General features: G+C 37.8%; 1 protein-coding gene and 1 long non-coding RNA gene across 5 annotated transcripts in view; one reads left to right on the forward strand and one right to left on the reverse strand.

Moving 5' to 3' along the window:
• The window catches only part of LOC136238006 (uncharacterized), a 32,859-nt gene extending 30,157 nt beyond the window's left edge, over window positions 1-2,702 (forward strand). For all 4 annotated transcript variants that reach the window (XR_010692709.1, XR_010692713.1, XR_010692712.1 and 1 more), the window contains 3 exons: window positions 2,005-2,110; window positions 2,208-2,276; window positions 2,333-2,702. This is a non-coding gene — a long non-coding RNA (uncharacterized lncRNA). The remainder of the gene's footprint in view (window positions 1-2,004; window positions 2,111-2,207; window positions 2,277-2,332) is intronic.
• Window positions 2,703-11,971: 9,269 nt separating this feature from the next.
• Window positions 11,972-17,352, reverse strand: LOC136238027 (procathepsin L-like). Its single transcript, XM_066028335.1, has 6 exons — window positions 17,082-17,352; window positions 12,890-13,042; window positions 12,614-12,838; window positions 12,413-12,568; window positions 12,239-12,357; window positions 11,972-12,171 (listed from the first exon to the last, which is right to left on the reverse strand). The coding sequence occupies exons 1-6, from the start codon at window positions 17,298-17,300 to the stop codon at window positions 12,063-12,065; spliced, it is 981 nt and encodes a 326-aa protein (XP_065884407.1). The 5' UTR covers window positions 17,301-17,352; the 3' UTR covers window positions 11,972-12,062.
• Between the last annotated feature and the right edge of the window lie 1,318 nt (window positions 17,353-18,670).

The following is an 18,670-nucleotide window of genomic DNA, read 5'->3' on the forward strand; positions in this document are numbered from 1 at the left end:
AGTTCAGCTAGAAGAAGTTACACAGTAGAGAGTTCAGCTACAAAGAAACTACCATGTAGAGAGTTCAGCTGCAAACAAATCGCCCTGTAGAAAGATCAGCTACAAGAAGTTACCGTGTAGAGAGTTCAGTTACAAATAAATCACCCTGTAGAGAATTCAGCTACAAACAAGTCATCTGGTAGAAAGATCAGCTAGAAGGATCACCTTGTAGAGAGTTCAGCTACAAAGAAATCACCTTTTCTTCTTCCTGTGGTAAAGGAAAAAATTATAGTTTAAAAAGCCTTATAGCCGGCCAAAGGCCGGCTTTGGGGTGTACAAATACAAAAAGAAGTGAAATCTAATCCAAAACAGCCAAGCTGTAAAAAAAGTGTGGCCCTCAGAAAGGCTATAGTGAAAAAAGATGTGAAATCCAAGGTGGCGGCCAAGAAATGGCTGTGATGGTAGGTTAATGGTAAAAATTTTAATAACGACAATTCAGGTGAATTTTGTGCCAAGACCAAGTGGCATCAAATTGTTGATATTAAATTTTTTACCATTAACCTACCATCACAGCCATTTCTTGGCCGCCACTTCAGATTTCACATCTTTTTTCACCATAGTTTTTCTGAGGGCCGCACTCTTTTTACAGCTTGGCTGTTTGGGTTAGATTACTACTACTACTACATATGTGACCGGATCTACGAAAACCAGACATATTTTTTTCAAATTCCTGTTTATTACCTATTTATAATCTACTTTAGCCAAGTGTGCTCACTGTCAAAGTTTTAGCCTCATATGCCAGTAACTTTAGCAGTTACAGTCCTACAAAATAACAATAACAGAAAAATCTATTAATTTTGTACAGCAAGTATAGGGAAAATAAATTACAGGTGCTTACAAAAACAGTTGTAACTTACCAACGGATTGACATAGGGAGGTAAAATTTTCACCATCGTGTTTGCCATGAACAGGGGAATCAATTACTGGGCAAGTTTATCCTTTACTCCCCTTCTTCACTGCATAAAAAGGCAAAATTCGTGATGAGAAATTGATCACATACAATCACTTTGACATGACGTAAACAAATGCTCATAACTTACATCTACTGCAATGAAACAATGATTTTCCAACTCCTCTTGAGCAGGTGAATAAGATTCTGTCCAGGTTTTATTGTTAGTTCCTTCCTTCACTATAAAAGAACACCCATCATAGTACTTCATTACTAGGCCTGCATCAAATATTATGTTAGCACAATAAAAAGCATAATAGGCTGGAGTGTTATGCCAGCATAATGCTAACACATTAGGTGGATATTTCAAACTATGCAGCTTAATTCCATCAATACTCCCTAATAGAGCAGTCAGTGGAAGCTGCAAACTGCAATAGAGCACTAAAATGCATCGTACGAGTTCATTATATCAATACTCTCTAATAGAACAATCACTTTGTGGTGAATACTCTAATCATTCACTGATTAAAATATTCTAAGAAAGGTTACTAACCTACGTAGGAGCATATTGCAAGCCCAATGGGAAACACTGAAAAGCACAATAGGCAAAACGTTAGGGAAATTCCTGAAGCAAAATTTAGAGCATAATATTTGACTCAAGCCTAACAGTTACTGAATACAGTGGAACCTCTCTTAACAAACTCCCTGAATTACAGACACAATTGAAAACACCTCCACAATAAGGATAAACAAAAATTTTTTGGTCCCAACAGATCTGGTAAATACATTTTTACCTCTGAAGTAGAAAAAACTCTATTACAGCAAAAAGTGGCCAAAAATTCTGGGTCCCAAAATGTCCATAATAGAAAGGTTCCAGAATTTTTTATCTAAGGACACTTTCTATTATTTCCCATTGCCAGGACAACTACTATACATCTAAAGGTAAACTGTCTGTTCAAAGGATGTTACTTGTTTGTAGTTTGCTGCTTCAACTTTTTGAGAGAATAGTGTCTCCATGACAATTTTGAGTTGTCTTTTTTTCTTTGTCTGTATGTGTTACACTGGTACTGCCACAGGTTGAAGCTGTTTACATACAACACTCTGCTATCTATGAGAAGTTTGTGGTATGTCTCCAAGGATTCAGCACCATGTCTAGATGCTAATGGCTTCATGAGACTAAAGGTATGACCCAACTAAGCATAGGGTGTGTATGTGTTAGTGCATCATGTTGTTGTTCCTCCATATGTACAAGATATGCCTGCTTCATCTGTATTCATAGGACCTAGAAGGCACTGATATTGTTTGAGACATTCACCTACCACAAGAACCCACTGAAAGCTACCTACAGGTAACAGTTAACAAATTTTATGATATTGTTGTTATTTTAATCTACAATTCAACTAGTCACTACTGGAATGTCATGATGAACTCAAGATTGTAACAATTGGACATACGCTACCCTAAATACTGTACAGTGGAACCTTTCTTATGAAGGACCATGTATCCCAGTAAAGTATGCTGTACATTTAACCTCCTATAAAGGACCATTTCTGAGGTCCCTATAGGCCTTTATCAATAACTAGGGCTGAGCGATTGTGGCATTTTGCTATTTTCACAATTGTAGAATGCAACATCATAAAATTATCACGATTATGATAAATATCATGATGTTATATCAGCATCATGCATGCACAACTTTGTATGAATTATTTAATACAAGGTGAAATCGTGTATAGCTTGTGTTAAGACCGTAGGCAGTTATTTTTATTATACAACCAAGTACTAAAGATAAACAGTATAATAAATAATAATATTATCCTTAGAATTCAATGGTTTCTAACAGGTAAGCTTTAAACTGTGTAGTAAGATTTATTCACACAGTGAACTGTATCGGAAATGTAGGCTTGTTTTCTGGATCAAGTTCTTCCACAACAGAATGCACCACCATTTTGAATGTACTAATGCACACTTACATGTGATGTCACAACATCATGATTATTTATAACACATATCAACATCACAATGTTCAAAGACAATCAAGATTTATCCCAAAATCAATATGATCTCCCAGCCCTACCAATAACCTCTGAAATCTTTTATAACAGTAAAATTAATTCCATCAAGATCAGATGGTCCCAAAACAAGGGCGGATTAAGGGGGGGTGCTTGGGGTGCTGAAGCACCCCCCTCCAAAATTTTAAGCTAGGAAGCTTTTAGAAGTTGCAGTATAGATGCAATTGCATCCTATACATATGTATGGGCAATGAAAAGATGGAAAGAGAAGAGAGAATGGCTAATCTTTACTTAGAATTACTAAGAGGGGTTCAAATTATACTTTTGGTATGAGACTTAACCTAAAAGCTGCTAAAAATCGAAATACTAAATACTCTAATAGAACAGTCAACTACTCTAAAAGAACATCCATCATAATGTTTTTTCAAGAAGTTGCCAGTGTGTTTTCTTGACCTGTGCACAGCTATCTTACCATTGCTCCAAACATCCTGCCATATACTAATCACTTTCTGAGAACAACTTCTGTGAAATAGTTTAATATTATAGTGGGTATTTTCAGTTGTTGCTACATTGATGCTTGAGTTAACATGTTTGAGTAAAACAGTTAATTTCTTAGCATGTATACAGTTAACAAGGTTGTATAGTATCTGAAAACTATTTATTTTTGCTTTATCAGTACCAAAGTTTCATGCTGTATTTATCTGAATCTAGCATCAATTGAGGCTAATAAAATTTAATGTCATACAGGGTTTGCACTTCCAAATCCCTTGAAGCTCAACTTTATAAGCTCAAATGATACCATATACAGCATTTACGCAATCACGTTATAAGGGGTTAGTTGTGGCCAAAAACCAGTTGTATATAAGTGACTTTCGACTCTGGTTGTAAAAAAATAATATGGTGATAAAGCCATATAGTTGAAAAAATCAGATTGAAATAGTAACAGAACAGCCTTTAGCTATATATACTACAAAGTTGAAGTTATTCTTGTGTGCATTTTACAGTGACCTTAAGATCCAATCCTGTGTATGTCTTTGACAATCCACTATTATGTATTGCCTTATAATCCAATAGCATTTAAAGGTGTAGTTTTGTTTTTCTAAAATTACTTACATGCAACTGAACTCATCCATCTTGTACCCCCACAATCTTTCAGTACAATAGAGTATTTGGTTAAAAATAGCTTCCAGATTCAATCTTGTGATAACTATACTCCAAAAATTTCCAGAAGAAGCATCACCCCCAGACTCCCCTAGTTGGAAAATTCTACGTATGTGTACTCTACACACTGCATGGTGAGAGTATACTTGCCCTCTCAAGCCCTCTCTTCGATTCATTGTTACTGTTTGGATGTTATAGTGTGAGCCATGAGACTGTAAAGCTCACTAGTTACACCTTAAGCCAAGTAATACGTGACACTAAATTTAGCCATCTTGTATATTGATGAGTTTAGCATATAAATTTCGTGAATTGATGTAATCAATTAGCAAAAAACCAAACTCTAAGATTGCTAAATTTAATGTACTGCTAAATTAAGGTATTTCAAACACAAAATTAATGGCAAGTATTGATTATGTATAGCTGCATCCTTCTCCTTCCTGTTCTTTATGTAAAGAATATATTTTTAGTTACTGACTGAGCCCTTATATGACAGCTAGTATTACAACTGTTCTGGAATAATGGTGTCATTTCATCATTATTACACTTAGGTGACTTACAATGCTTGTAAAGCATTGTGAAAACATTGTGAATCACTTAAACAAAGTGGCATCATTTTTCAGTCAAAATTATTGCCAAATTTTAGTACTGATCATGAATAAGCTAAATTTGCAAAAATTTTCTGTGGGGGCATACCCCCAGACCCCTCTGGATAGAGCATGCTCTGCATGCTGAGTGTGCTTCGCACACTATAGCTAGTTACATTAACCAGCTATCACTTTTCTTATCCAACCAACCATTATGTTAGCACCCCCCTTCTGAAATCCTAGATCTGCCCCCACAAAGTGTCCATTAAATAGAGTTTCCACTTTATGTATGTTTATAATTAGATAACTAGCTAGTCATTGTCAACGTACAGCACGAGAAGTATCTCGGTGTGAAAGTTCCTATAGTGACGGTCGCTCACGCACTGCCGACTTTCAAGACTGACCAGACTGGCAGGGGGTCCGATGGAAGCCAACCGCCTCCACCCACCGTAGTCAGAAACATTCAAGCAGCGATTTAGATGAGTACTGGAAGCAATCTGGATATGGGTACTCTCGCGTCAGTGGCCTAGCCTTGCCATCAGTTGGATTATAGGTTGATTTATGAGTTAGTCACTTACCCTCTGGCAATCGGAAACTATTGTTCTTCCTTTCCAGCCATTGCTGGGTGGCAGTCATTAATGAGTATACATGTTTACTCTGTCAGACCATGTGGTGGTGGGACTGGTATGAGCTGGTTAATGCCTGGCAGTGTAACTGATAGACACAAGACCATGATTTCATGTGACTAGCAAGCACAACTCCGGTTTCATACAACCCACATGCACCCTTCATGCCAGCTTGTCTACACTACACATTCAACAGAGCTAGTACCTTCTATATACAACACAATTTAAAGCTCAGTATATTAATGACCAACTGATAACGCACATGCTCATTGCTATAATAGTACAACACAATAGCTAACATTAATTTTGCAACACTACACAAGCAAAACGTAAAGGAAGGTAAAAAAACAAATATAACCAGTTACCACCAAGTGTGCACTGATGTGAGAAGCACAGCTCAAGATTCACTATCAATATCTTCTGGTAAATGATACTTCCGTGTTAATGTATTGACAACATGGCTTCAAGTTCACTATCTGAACACTTGGATTGTTCTGCACATACATATACTGGAATCAGTACTGAATGTGTGTTCTTCATCCTTATGGTAAACAACTCTCAGATTCTTCAGTGTTAACAGTGGTTATTCAGCAATATTGTGTGTAGGTATGGATTCCATCATTGCACCTCCCATTTCCTGTAGGATTGGTTTCAGAACAATCTAATATTTACGGTACACTCTACTAATGTACTAGTAACTAATGACATGGTATATTGATACACAAAGTTACTGATGTGTACATGTCCTCCAAAATAACACAAATGTAATTAAACTGTAAAATTATTAAAATGTCCAGTATGGTAACACGAATAGTAATTTCAATAAGCTATTTACACGGCACTGACGATGTAAACACCAGAAAACATAATCCTTTTCTAACTGCTCTTACTGGCAGGCTTACAAAATAACACAACTGCTAGAAGCGCTGCTGGGTTACAACAAGCTTACCACAGAAGTTAGCGTCAATGGTCATTTCAAATCACTCGTGTACTAGAACACGCACAGGCAATTTCGCCCTCGAGTAGAACAGTAATTAGCCCAATTATCGCAACGCTTAGGCTGTAATTCTTCTACAACGTGCACAAAGGTGGCTTCTAACGAATTCGCGCTGCACTGGTATCTATGGTGACGGTCACTCGCGCTCGAGACACGGATGGTATTTCACGTCTGTTGCGTCATATTGGGAATTTGTACAGAGATATCACGTGAGTTACTTCCGTTTCTAATCCCTGTTGGTATACTGTATCTATGCTTTAGGGAAGTACGCCCACCCGGGCCCGCGCTAATGCGGTGTTTGTACATCATGTAGCTGAAGTCGTAGGAGCAGGGACTGTTGAATCGTTTTCTAAATAGTTATGACATTGCACAACACGCATGTACTAAATGAGATCTTGCAATTATTAAATATACACTACTGGACAATATATCCATGCTATTACCTAATCTGGCGCGGCCGCCCCTTCAATTAGAGATTAATCTCTAATCGAAGTGGCGGCCGCGCCAGACTAGCTATTACCATGGAATTCCCATGATCCTCATGAAATACCCATGAAAGTTACAGTTGATATTTTTCACGGGTAATGAAATACCCATGAAATACATGGAGCAAAATAATGTACCAATGAAAAACCCATGAACGAGTGAGTTTTCATGGGTTGGTATGTAGCTATGTAGACTATGTACAACCCATAAAAAACCTGTGAAATCACACCAATGCATGAAATATGTGTGGAAAGCCTATGAAATACAACCATAGGTTTTCCACAGGATTTTCATTGGTGTGATTTCACAGGTTTTTCATGAGTTGTACATGCATACAAACCCATGAAAACTCACTCATTCATGGGTCATCCATGGGTACAATATTTTACCCCAGCATTTCATGGGTATTTCAGTACCCATGAAAAACTTATCAACTGAAGCTTTCATGGGTATTTCACAGGATAATGGGAATTCCATGGTAATAGCATAGAATACTGTCCAGTAGTGATAATAATAATATCAGTGGGATTTTCTATCCACGCCGGGCATTGCTGATCGGCCCATCTGCTACAATCACCCAGATATCGTATAGTTGTAGTTAAACAGAGTAACAGAGGCTACTTTATTGATTTTACCAAACCTGCAGGTGATTCCCGCATGAAGATGAAAACTACTGAAAAGCTTGATAAATAGCTACCATATTGTTGTTCAACAGTCATAGAATATCTTGATTTCTGTAGTTCCCTTGGTCATTGGTGCATTGGGCTCTGTTCCTCTTGACCTTTCGAAAATTATTAATGGTTAAAGGTATTGGATTTTGAAAGAAGTGGGATGTTAAAATAATCTAATCCAAAACAGCCAAGCTGTAAAAAAAGTGTGCGGCCCTCAGAAAGGCTATGGTGAAAAAAGATGTGAAATCCAAGGTGGCGGCCAAGAAATGGCTGTGATGGTAGGTTAATGGTAAAAATTTTAATAATGACAATTCAGGTAAATTTTGTGAAGCGGCACAAAAATTCACCTGAATTGTCGTTATTAAAATTTTTACCATTAACCTACCATCACAGCCATTTCTTGGCCACCACCTTGGATTTCACATCTTTTTTCACCATAGCCTTTCTGAGGGCCGCACACTTTTTTTACAGCTTGGCTGTTTTGGATTAGATTTCATTTCTTTTTGTATTTGTATACCCCAAAGCCGGCCCATAGGCCAGCTTTGGGACTTTTTTAACCTATGTTTTTTTTCTTTACTACAGGAAGAAGAAACGATGAAGTAGATGTACTTTAAATATTTTATCAGTAAATGTACAAATTATATATATATAATACATATGTGACCGGATTTGCGAAAAGGGGCCTTCCACACACATCCAATTTGCCAACTTTGACAATTGATAACTTCAGATTGGAAAGAGCTATTGCCTTGAAATTTGGGCAGTTTGCAGCTGAACTCTCTACATGATGGTTTCTTTGTAGCTGAACTCTCTACAAGGTAATTTCTTCTAGCTGATCTCTCTACAGGAAGATTTGTTTGTAGCTGAACTATCTACAAGTAATCAGGACCACTTTTCAGCCACTTGAATTTGCAAAAAGATCGAGATACTCTAATAGAGCAGTCATCGCATTATACTCTAATAGAACAGTCATGGTGATAGTTAGAGCATTCGGTATACAATATCAATACTCTTATTACACTGGTTGATCTAAGCCATTATATCCATTTTAATTGTTTTCAAATTACTTTCTAATGAACCATCTGCATAGAATTGCACAATAGGCTAATTGATAATGCATGTTATGTATTAACAATTACAATCAAAATTGCTTCTGTATCTCAATAGAACTAAACTCACTTTGTATCATGAAAGCAAAATTAGCTACTAGCTATATATTAAATTGAATTAATTGGTATACAGTAGCACAAAATTACCTGGATATATTCTTGGTGTAAAAAACAGAAAGAGACCGTGAGCTTCCAGATGCCATTTCAGAACATGTATTTTCAAAAATTTTCCCAGGGAGCATGTCCCCAGACTTCCTTAGCTTAGAATGTTAATACATGCTGTAGCTAGCACACACAAAATACATTACAGTAGATAATGTGATTTAAATTTCAAATCAATAAAATGTAGTGTGCATGACTATGACCTCCATTGTAGTCCATGAATGGCCTGACCACTCAAAATCTCTGGGCTCCGGCCCTGTCTACAAGGTAACTTCTTCTAGCTGATCTCTCTACAGGGTGATTTGTTCATAGCTGAATTCTGTACAGGTGATTTGTTTGCAGCTGAGCTCTTTACAAAATGGTTTCTTTGTAGCTGAACTCTCTACAAAGTAACTGATCTTTCTACAGGGTGATTTGTTTGTAGCTGAACTACCTAAAAGGTAATTTCTTCTAGCTGATCTCTCTACAGGGTGATTTGTTTGTAGCTGAATTCTGTTCAGGTGATTTGTTTGCAGCTGAGCTCTTTACATAATGGTTTCTTTGTAGCTGAACTCTCTACAAAATAACTTCTTCTAACTGATCTTTCTACAGGGTGATTTGTTTGTATAGCTGAACTATCTACAAGGTAATTTCTTCTAGCTGATCTCTCTACAGGGTGATTTGTTTGTAGCTGAATTCTGTACAGGTGATTTGTTTGCAGCTGAGCTCTTTACAGAATGGTTTCTTTGTGGCTGAACTCTCTACAAGATAACTTTTCTAGCTGATGTCTCTACAAGGTGACTAGTTTGTAGCTGAACTCTCTACACGGTGGTTTCTTTGTAACTGAACTTTCTACAAGGTGACTTCTTCTAACTGATCTTTCAATAGGGTGATTTGTTTGTAGCTTCACTCTCTATAATGTAACTTCTTCTAACTGATCTCTCTACAGGGAGATTTGTTTGTAGCTGAACTCTCTACAGGTGATTTGTTTGAAGCTGAACTTTCTAAATGATGGTTTCTTTGTAGCTGAACTCTCTACAAGTTAACTTCTTCTAGCTGATCTCTCTACAGGGTGATTTGTTTGTAGCTGAATTCTGTACAGATGATTTGTTTGCAGCTGAGCTCTTTACAGAATGGTTTCTTTGTAGCTGAACTCTCTAAAAGGTAACTTCTTCTAACTGATTTTTCTACTGGGCAATTTGTTTGTGGCTGAATTTTCTACAGGGTGATTTCATTGCAGATGAACTCTCTACTTGGTGGTTTCTTTGTAGCTGAACTATGTAGAAGGTAATTTCTTCTAGCTGACCTCTCTACAGGGTGATTTGTTTGTAACTGAATTCTGTACAGGTGATTTGTTTGCAGCTGAGCTCTAAACAGAATGGTTTCTTTGTAGCTGAACTCTCTACAAGGTAACTTCTTCTAGCTGATCTCTCTACAGGGAGATTTGTTTGTAGCTGAATTCTCTACAGGTGATTTGTTTGAAGCTGAACTCTCTAAATGATGGTTTCTTTGTAGCTGAACTCTCTACAAGTTAACTTCTTCTAGCTGATCTCTCTACAGGGTGATTTGCTTGTAGCTGAATTATCTACAAGATAACTTCTTCTAGCTGATCTTTCTACATGGTGATTTGTTTGTAGCTGAATTCTGTATAGGTGATTTGTTTGCAGCTGAGCTCTTTAAATAATGGTTTCTTTGTAGCTGAACTCTCTCAAGGTAACTTCTTCTAGCTGATGTATTTACAGGGTCACTAGTTTGTAACTGAATTCTCTACATGGTGGTTTCTTTGTAACTGAACTCTCTACAAGGTAACTTTTTCTAGCTCATCTTTCTACAGGGTGATTTATTTGTAGCTGAATTCTGTACAGGTGATTTGTTTGCAGCTGAGCTCTTTAAAGAATGGTTTCTTTGTAGCTGAACTCTCTACAAGGTAACTTCTTCTAGCTGATGTCTCTACAAGGTCACTAGTTTGTAGCTGAGCTCTCTACATGGTGGTTTCTTTGTAACTGAACTCTCTACAAGGTGACCTCTTCTAGCTGATCTTTCTACAGGGTGATTTGTTTGAAGCTGAACTCTCTACAAGGTAACTTCTTCTAGCTGATCTCTCTACAGGGTGAATTGTTTGTGGCTGATCTCTCTACAGGGTGACTTGTTTGTAGCTGATCTCTATACAGGTTACTTGTTTCTAACTGATCTCTTGAATTCTCTTCGGGTGACTGCTCTATTAGGATGACTGCTCTATTAGGATGACTGCTCTATTATAGGATGACTGCTCTATTAGAGTATCTCGATCTCGCACTTGCTACACCAAGTTGGATTTCGTGTTATAACTCCGTGGCTTTAAGTCTGATTCTTCTACACCATTGAAGAGCCTTTCTAAGATGATAACTCCATCTGTACAGCGATTTTCAAAGCATTACCCCAAGCGGTTTACCTGGTAGGCGTGGCAAGCAGTCGTTTTTTATTAGCTAATCTCGATTGCGTAATTGTTACACACTGTTGGTTTTTTCGTTGTATCTTCCTGGTTTTTACCTCGATTTCTTTCAAACCACAAAAGGTTTGAGGTTCAATAGTTAACCTATTCACCCACCGATTTTCAGCTTCTTCCCATACGCGGTTTACCCTGTAGGCGTGACAACATATTGGTGTTATTTTTCGTGAATAATTGCTCATAACTCTTATCCTGTTTATCGTATTCCAGTCAAAGTTGGTACAGAGATGCGCCTTTATACCCCCCTTCTGTGTGCCAAATTTCAAGGCAATCGGATATTGCGTTCGCGTTTTATAGCAGTTTTTGTAAGTGTGCGAAAAGAGGAAGAAAATAAGAAGAAAAAAAAGCGAAGAAACTAAGCCAATTTTTGAAGTCGAATATCTCGGGAACGCTTGAAGCGATTTCGCTCAAATTTGGAATGTGGAGTGCTGAAAGTGGAGGGAGTGTCCACAGCAAAAATCGTCTTGTTTCATCAAGGAAGTACAGAGCTACGGAGGTGCGAAAATTGCGTTTTCTTTCTTCCTGTCAATATACTCACGGGTGTTACGCGCCGGCTTCTTGGGCCGCACGTCACACTACCGTGTGTCTTGATTACAACACTCAAGTAGCTCAAGTCCCTAATAAAACAGTCCGAGTTTTGAAGCAGTGGTATCAGTTTATCATCACATGGAAAATTGAAACCAATGTTGTGAAAGAGAAGTAAGGTTAGTCTTTGGGTGATACTGAAAATCCAAACCTTCGTGGTTCCTACTTGTATTATAATTATGATATCATGTATACTACCATTTTCATTGTTATAATAAATAATTAATGAAAAATATGTACACTACTGAAGTTTCCTTCTATTTTCCAGTGATAGTTAGTTGCCTACACCCCTGGGGTAGCTGGCCTCAGTGGCAATACCACATTGGTTGTCCTTGTTTCGCGACATCTTAATGTAGCCTTCATTACCCCAAGTCTCACCCCAGCTGTGACAAATATAAACACAAACTTCATTGAATTAATATACACAAGTACACATCACTCTTTTCTTACCTGTTTTTAACCAGCCAGTAAGCTTCATCATCATCCTCACCATATCCAACTACTAATACACCATGATCCAAATCCTCAGAGCTGCAGTCCTCTTCATCATATATTCCATTCCTGTAGAGCTGCACAATTGTGACAGCAACTAGATCATGTAAAGTATTATAATGCATACAGTACTTGGAATGAGAAATGGCTGGCATCGATAGCAACTGAGATGGGACCAATGTTAGCCACAGCAGTTTGAAGGGCACCCTCATCACCACTACTAATATCAACATATCGGCTGCAAGTAGCACCCTTGCATGATTCTTTGTACACACATTCACTCTCATCCTAACATAAAAACACTATACACACAATAGTTAAAAAGTTACTTACATCAGCAGTATAAGGATAGCACTCTTCTGTGTCAATGCCACCATTGTTGACGACGTACTTAAAGGCATAGTCCATGAGCCCACCCTCACAAGCACGGTTGCCCTGTTTATCAGAGCAGTCCATCAAGTTCTGTTCACTAAGGGACACAAGGTTTCCTGTATTCAGAGCATGTTGACCTTCCAGAGAACCAGTAGCACTAAAAGCCCAACAGCTACCACATTCACCCTATAAAAAGAAGTGTGAAGTACACATTACATTGGTGGTATGTAGCTATGCCTGGTCTTTCACAGCAGTAACAACTCCTTTATCGCGCCAGTCTACCTCACTTGGGAGAGTTTCTTTACTGATGATAGATGATTCCTCTCTAATGCGAGTTGAGTTGGCCATGTTAATCTTGGAAAGGTAGAGCTTGGCAAACTCTTTTGAAGTCTGTGTGGCAAAAATTGAAAAAAATTACATAATATTGTGGTCGTTCCTCCAAGGTCATTTCCGTGTCACACCACTTGCCATCCCAACCCGGAAGTTAAACATGTGACCAACAATTTTATTGACATTACAAACTTAACTCTCATGTATAGGACAAGCAGTGACATAGCCAGCCAATTTTGCATACGATGAACATAATACATATGTAAGAAATACGATCACGTACATGTGAGACATTATTAACAGTGTATGTATGCACACAAGGCCTAAAGCAAGAAATGCTGCTTTATTGCCATGCAAATATTATACCTAACTACATGCAAATCTATAACTTGGAGGTTGTTATCCATAATCAATTAGCTAGCTAGTTTGTTTGTTCAACTAAAGGATCACGGAGTGCAATATTCAGAACTGATAAATAGTATGAAACCCTATTTCCATGTTACATCCTGTCTAGTCCCAGAAGCCAGTTATGGAAGGCAAGTAATCAATGCCAGGATGTAAATATAATACTGTTTTCAGTAAATCTGTACAGTATAGTAGCAATGACAGTGACAATGAATAATCTTTAATAAACTACTCTACATATGACAATTAACACTGTAAAGGTCAACTAACTATACAAAGGCGAGCATAAGTATTTATGCTGTACATAAATACCAGAGACAATTATAATTTTTTAAAAACCCCAGTGAAAATGTTAGGCGAACTAAAGCTTTACCTGACATTGATACACTGCTGCTGCTTTACACAATTTGGTATTCAGGGAATACATCAATAGATTTAGTATGTATAATGGTACAATCATTATTGTGTTCATTATTTACTTATGCACTAAAAAAACTATACAACCTTGGACTACTTCCTTGTATTTTGATCTGACATTTTGTCAGGCAGGTTCCATTGTGGTCAGCCATGCATGATATTTGCCTGACAAATGGCCTATGTCAGGTAGTAATAATTGACTCTGCTTAGTAAGTACAGACCATGACTGTGATACATACGTGCATATATACATACATAAAGATGTCAGTCACTACAGTACATCCTCTCAGTAAAAACAGTAATAAAAGATGATTTGGCCAACGAATATGGCATCCAGATCTTGTGGTTTGTGGTTTTGTTGAGGGTGGTGGTAATGGCTTCGTAGCCAGCTGCTATAGCTCTTCTCTCCCAGTGAACAGCTTGGTGAACAATGAATTCCTTGTAGCACAATGCATGTTGCGGTGTACAGTATATAGCTTGCATGTTGTGGATTAGCTCTTGACATTTGCTGGTAGATAGTTTAATGGGGCGGGGTTGAGAAAGCTGGAATTTTTGCTGTGATGTCCGACGTTGGTTTGCATGCTGGGAATGCACGATGTCGGTGGTGGTAGTTCTTCAGAGGACACTTCTACAGTCTGTGATTAGGAAGATTAGTGTGGGAGGTAACAGCTTAACATAATGGTTGAGATGATGGTGTTGATGAAATGAAATTTTTGAAGATGTTGTAGTTCATGACCTGCTGAGTTGACAACATATCGGTGTTGCAGAGGTGGTGATAATGTAGCTGGGTGGTGATCTCTGTGCTTGGTGTTGATGATTTGCAACAATGATGATGTTGAAGGGTGGAGAACTGTGATAAATAACAGCCAGTAAGGAGAAGTGGGGGTGAGAAATGCCAGACAGCAATGGTGGTTGAGAGGCATGGAAGAGTGTCAGTGTGTGCTTGCAGGATGTGTTGCGCTGTTATTGAGAACATAACTGCTAGGAGACAGTGATTGTCATCCACAGAGGTGATGAAACTGTGAGTAGCTAGTAGAGCAGAGCCATGAATTTGGGGTAAGTAGAATTCTAGGAAAACGGGAACGGAACAGAAACGGAAAGCGGGAACGGAAACGACCAACGGAAAATGCCTGATGAACGTTATCATGTCAATATACGGGTTAGATTTTACAGCATGATGCTTCTTTGTAACATTGTTGGACCCTTTCGTACTGTTCCGCTAAAGCGATCGAAACTCTCTAATAGAGCAGTCACCGTGCATTAAAATACTCTACTAGAACAGTCAAGAATGTTTTAGTTTGTAAACTATGCGGACCTGCTTTAAACCTGTGAATGATATGGCTGGCAAAGATTAGGTATGTAGACTAGCTAAGTCATCAACACTGACTGTTAACTGTTCCTTTAAAACTATAAACATTTAAAAAGATTCAACACCGAAACATGCTTGAAGAAGTTTGTGAAGTATTCTAATTATATAGACTGAAGACAGTGTCTATATAGGCTATGCACTTACATGCAACTTCCTGATAAGAGTTATGTATGATAAGGTATGCTGGTAGCTTGCTTGTCAGCTCCAAGACGTGCATGGCTGGTCTCATATGACACACACTAGCTATATCATCAACACTCTATTTAATTTTTTTTTTCATTAAAGCTTTACAGCACAAGTGCTGAAGGTCTGTAAGACACCTGGTCCTACAGCCTGCTCAAAGACATTAGATACTAAGACATTAGCTACTTAAGGTGTGTTTGAAAAGTTGCAGAAAGGAGAAAAAAAAAACTGAAATAACTATACTCCTTGAAACCATACAAAAGATTCAACAATTAAGAATGAAGTGATTTCAATTGACAGTGTTTAGCTACATAAAGATGTTCCTTGTCAAGATAAAAGTTAGGTAGGTGGTAGATACAGTATGTGTCAGGCTGAGGTGACTCCAATGAAGAGGCTGAGGGTTGCCAGCTATAGTACAATGATTCACAAGCTTTCAATACTAAAAGGCCCCTGGTGAGATACATGGTTTGCAAAACATTCTGTGATTGCTCTATTAGAGTATTTTAATGGACGGTGACTGCTCTATTAGAGAGTTTCGATCATTTTAGCGGAACAGTACGGAGGGTCCAACAATGTTACAAAGAAGCATCATGCTGTAAAATCTAACCCGTATATTGAGATGATAACCTTCATCAGGCATTTTCCGTTGGTCGTTTCCGTTCCCGCTTTCCGTTTCCGTTCCGTTCCCGTTTTCCTAGAATTCTACTTACCCATGAATTTGATGTCCTTGAATGTCAGTCATGTCATGGTTACCAATAATGTTGTAGAATGTAGTAGCAAAAATGGTAACAATGAGTATTAAAGCATTGATAAACTCTATAATATTATATGACAATTAAAACTATACAACATTATAAGCAGTGTTGGGAGTAACGCATTACTTATGTAACGAGTTACGTAATATTATTACTTTTGTGGTACCTAAGTAATATAATGAAATATGCTATAAAAACAGGTAATATAACTCAACTGAGTTACTTTACTTACAAATGTAACGCGTTACCTAAGTAATATAGTTACTGTAACGAGTCTAATATTATGTAATATTATTACTACAAGTAATGAAGTTATTAATCTTGTTAGTAATCCACTGAGTAATGCCTAGCCACAACGAAGTATTGAAGCCTACTGAATGAAGCTTATTCACTAGCTTCTTACTTATAACCAAGATTTGCACATTGTCCAACAACGAAATCATGTCACGTGATAAGGTGGTAGTTTCACACGTGACAGGGACACAAAGTAATATAATATGTAATATTATTATAGTTACTTTATTTTATGGGTAATAGTAACTGCAACTAAATAGTTCAGTTGCAAGTAATATGTAATATGTAACTAGTTACTTTTACTTTTACAAAGTAACTTGCCCAACACTGATTATAAGCCAACTATTATGGATGTACCGATACCACTTTTTACCAGCTAGCTATACAACATTGACAAAATTAATGTCTTTTTACATGTGTGTAAGTTGGTTTATTAAACAGCAGTGGAGATACTGGCTGTTTCTTGTAAATGATGCCTCTATGGCAAGATATCGGTATCAGCCAGTTTTCCACCAAAAATGTATGCTGTAAGTCTTAATAAAAAAATAGAGATTATAAGCGCCAACGGGCGCTTATATAGTCTCTAATCAATATAAGCCCCAGCGTGCGATGTATAGGACTTGCTACGCATGCTACGGTACCACCGTAGCTAAGCACAATAACAACCATCACTCACTAGGTCAGCATACTTGTTCATCTCCACTTCAAAGCTATGTCCCTCGCTGTTGTGTTGCTGCACGAACCGCCAGTTGTCTTCCCACACTAGACGGCGTACGGACTCAGTGGCTGCGTCCTTATACGATTTAGTGTATTGTGACTTCCACAAATCCCAGTCATCGTCCAGGGTGGCGATGGTCACGCCAATAACGGTAGCGAGTACGATCAAAAGCTTCATAGATGAAAGGCGCAGACAACCACCGAAATATTTTTAGACTCACGTGCTTGTGACGTCACTGTACCCTTGTGGTATATACAAATATTTTACGTAGTATCCTCTCCGTAAACTTGCTGTGTGCCAACTGGAGAATTCTAGTAGCTAACTTATCCTGAACAATGCAGAGAATGTGTGGATTTCTCTTAGCCATATAGCAACATAGCAATTGCTGACTGGAAGTATGAGGCCAACAGTATAATGTACTTTAATGTGTAAAATCTAAAGGAATTTACTGAAACCCCTGGAAACCCACTGGGTATGCCAGTCTTATACATGTGTACGTAAAGCCACACTCCCATTCAACAAAATCTTAAATGTCCGGGCACTCTCAGAAAAGTGTATAACACTGACATGATCATGCAGTGTTGATGTTTTACTTTGGTGTGTTCATTGTTGCATTCTTAGTGATTTTCAAGTGCGTATTGGTGCATTTTGCCAACAAGAAGAATGAAAGAGATGCAAACAATAATGTACAGATGGGTCTATTCAGCTCTATGGTGTTCATAGCTGCACTACTGACCTCACTGATGCATGAACCCTGAAAATGTATCAATCATGTAGGTGAAGAGTATAGAATCCCAAATAGGACCTACGTACTATATTACGTATATACACATGCATGGTGATACAAACTGCATCACTGCCAAAGTGGTGTACACCACTGATAAAGCTTCATTATAGCTTAAATTCCTTGTTTAGGTACTGTAACAATGCACAGAATGTGTTGCTATAATTATACACAGCACCATCTTATTGCTGCACATGCATATGCTGCCCAGGTCCATTCAGTCATGGAATTTTTCTGTAACAACTTAAACCGGCTGTGTCCCATAGACCTTCAGCACTTCCACTGTAAAACCTTAATAAATAAAATAAACAAATTCAAATACTGCACTTTCTATTGTGTATAGTGAACAACTGTGAACATCTGTCTCTGCTGGTTTTCAAACCAATGTTATGATCAAGTCTCCCCAGTTCACTAATATACTAGTGATTTAAATAAAGTCTTGCACCAAAGAAGGTTTATAAAACTAGTAGTCAATTCTAGTTAATGTAATTGAGCACACAGTGTTTATTAGTCTTGTTGTTTGTTTAAGAACTGAGCTATTTAAACATTGAGGTAGAAGCATATTAAGCCCCATCTATAGACAGTGGCGGAGGAAGTAGTTGATACTGTATAGCCTAAATATTTCGAGGGGCTGATTTCACGGTTTTGGGTGTTATCAGCGAAAATTTTACCCTTGAAATATTTAGACCTCCAAATATAGTCTAATACAATTTGGGAGTGTTTGCAAATCTGCGAAATTTTTATTTTTAGCAACATTGCTCAA

This window comes from Dysidea avara, chromosome 1 (genome assembly GCF_963678975.1).
Source record: "Dysidea avara chromosome 1, odDysAvar1.4, whole genome shotgun sequence".
Lineage (NCBI taxonomy): Eukaryota > Metazoa > Porifera > Demospongiae > Dictyoceratida > Dysideidae > Dysidea > Dysidea avara.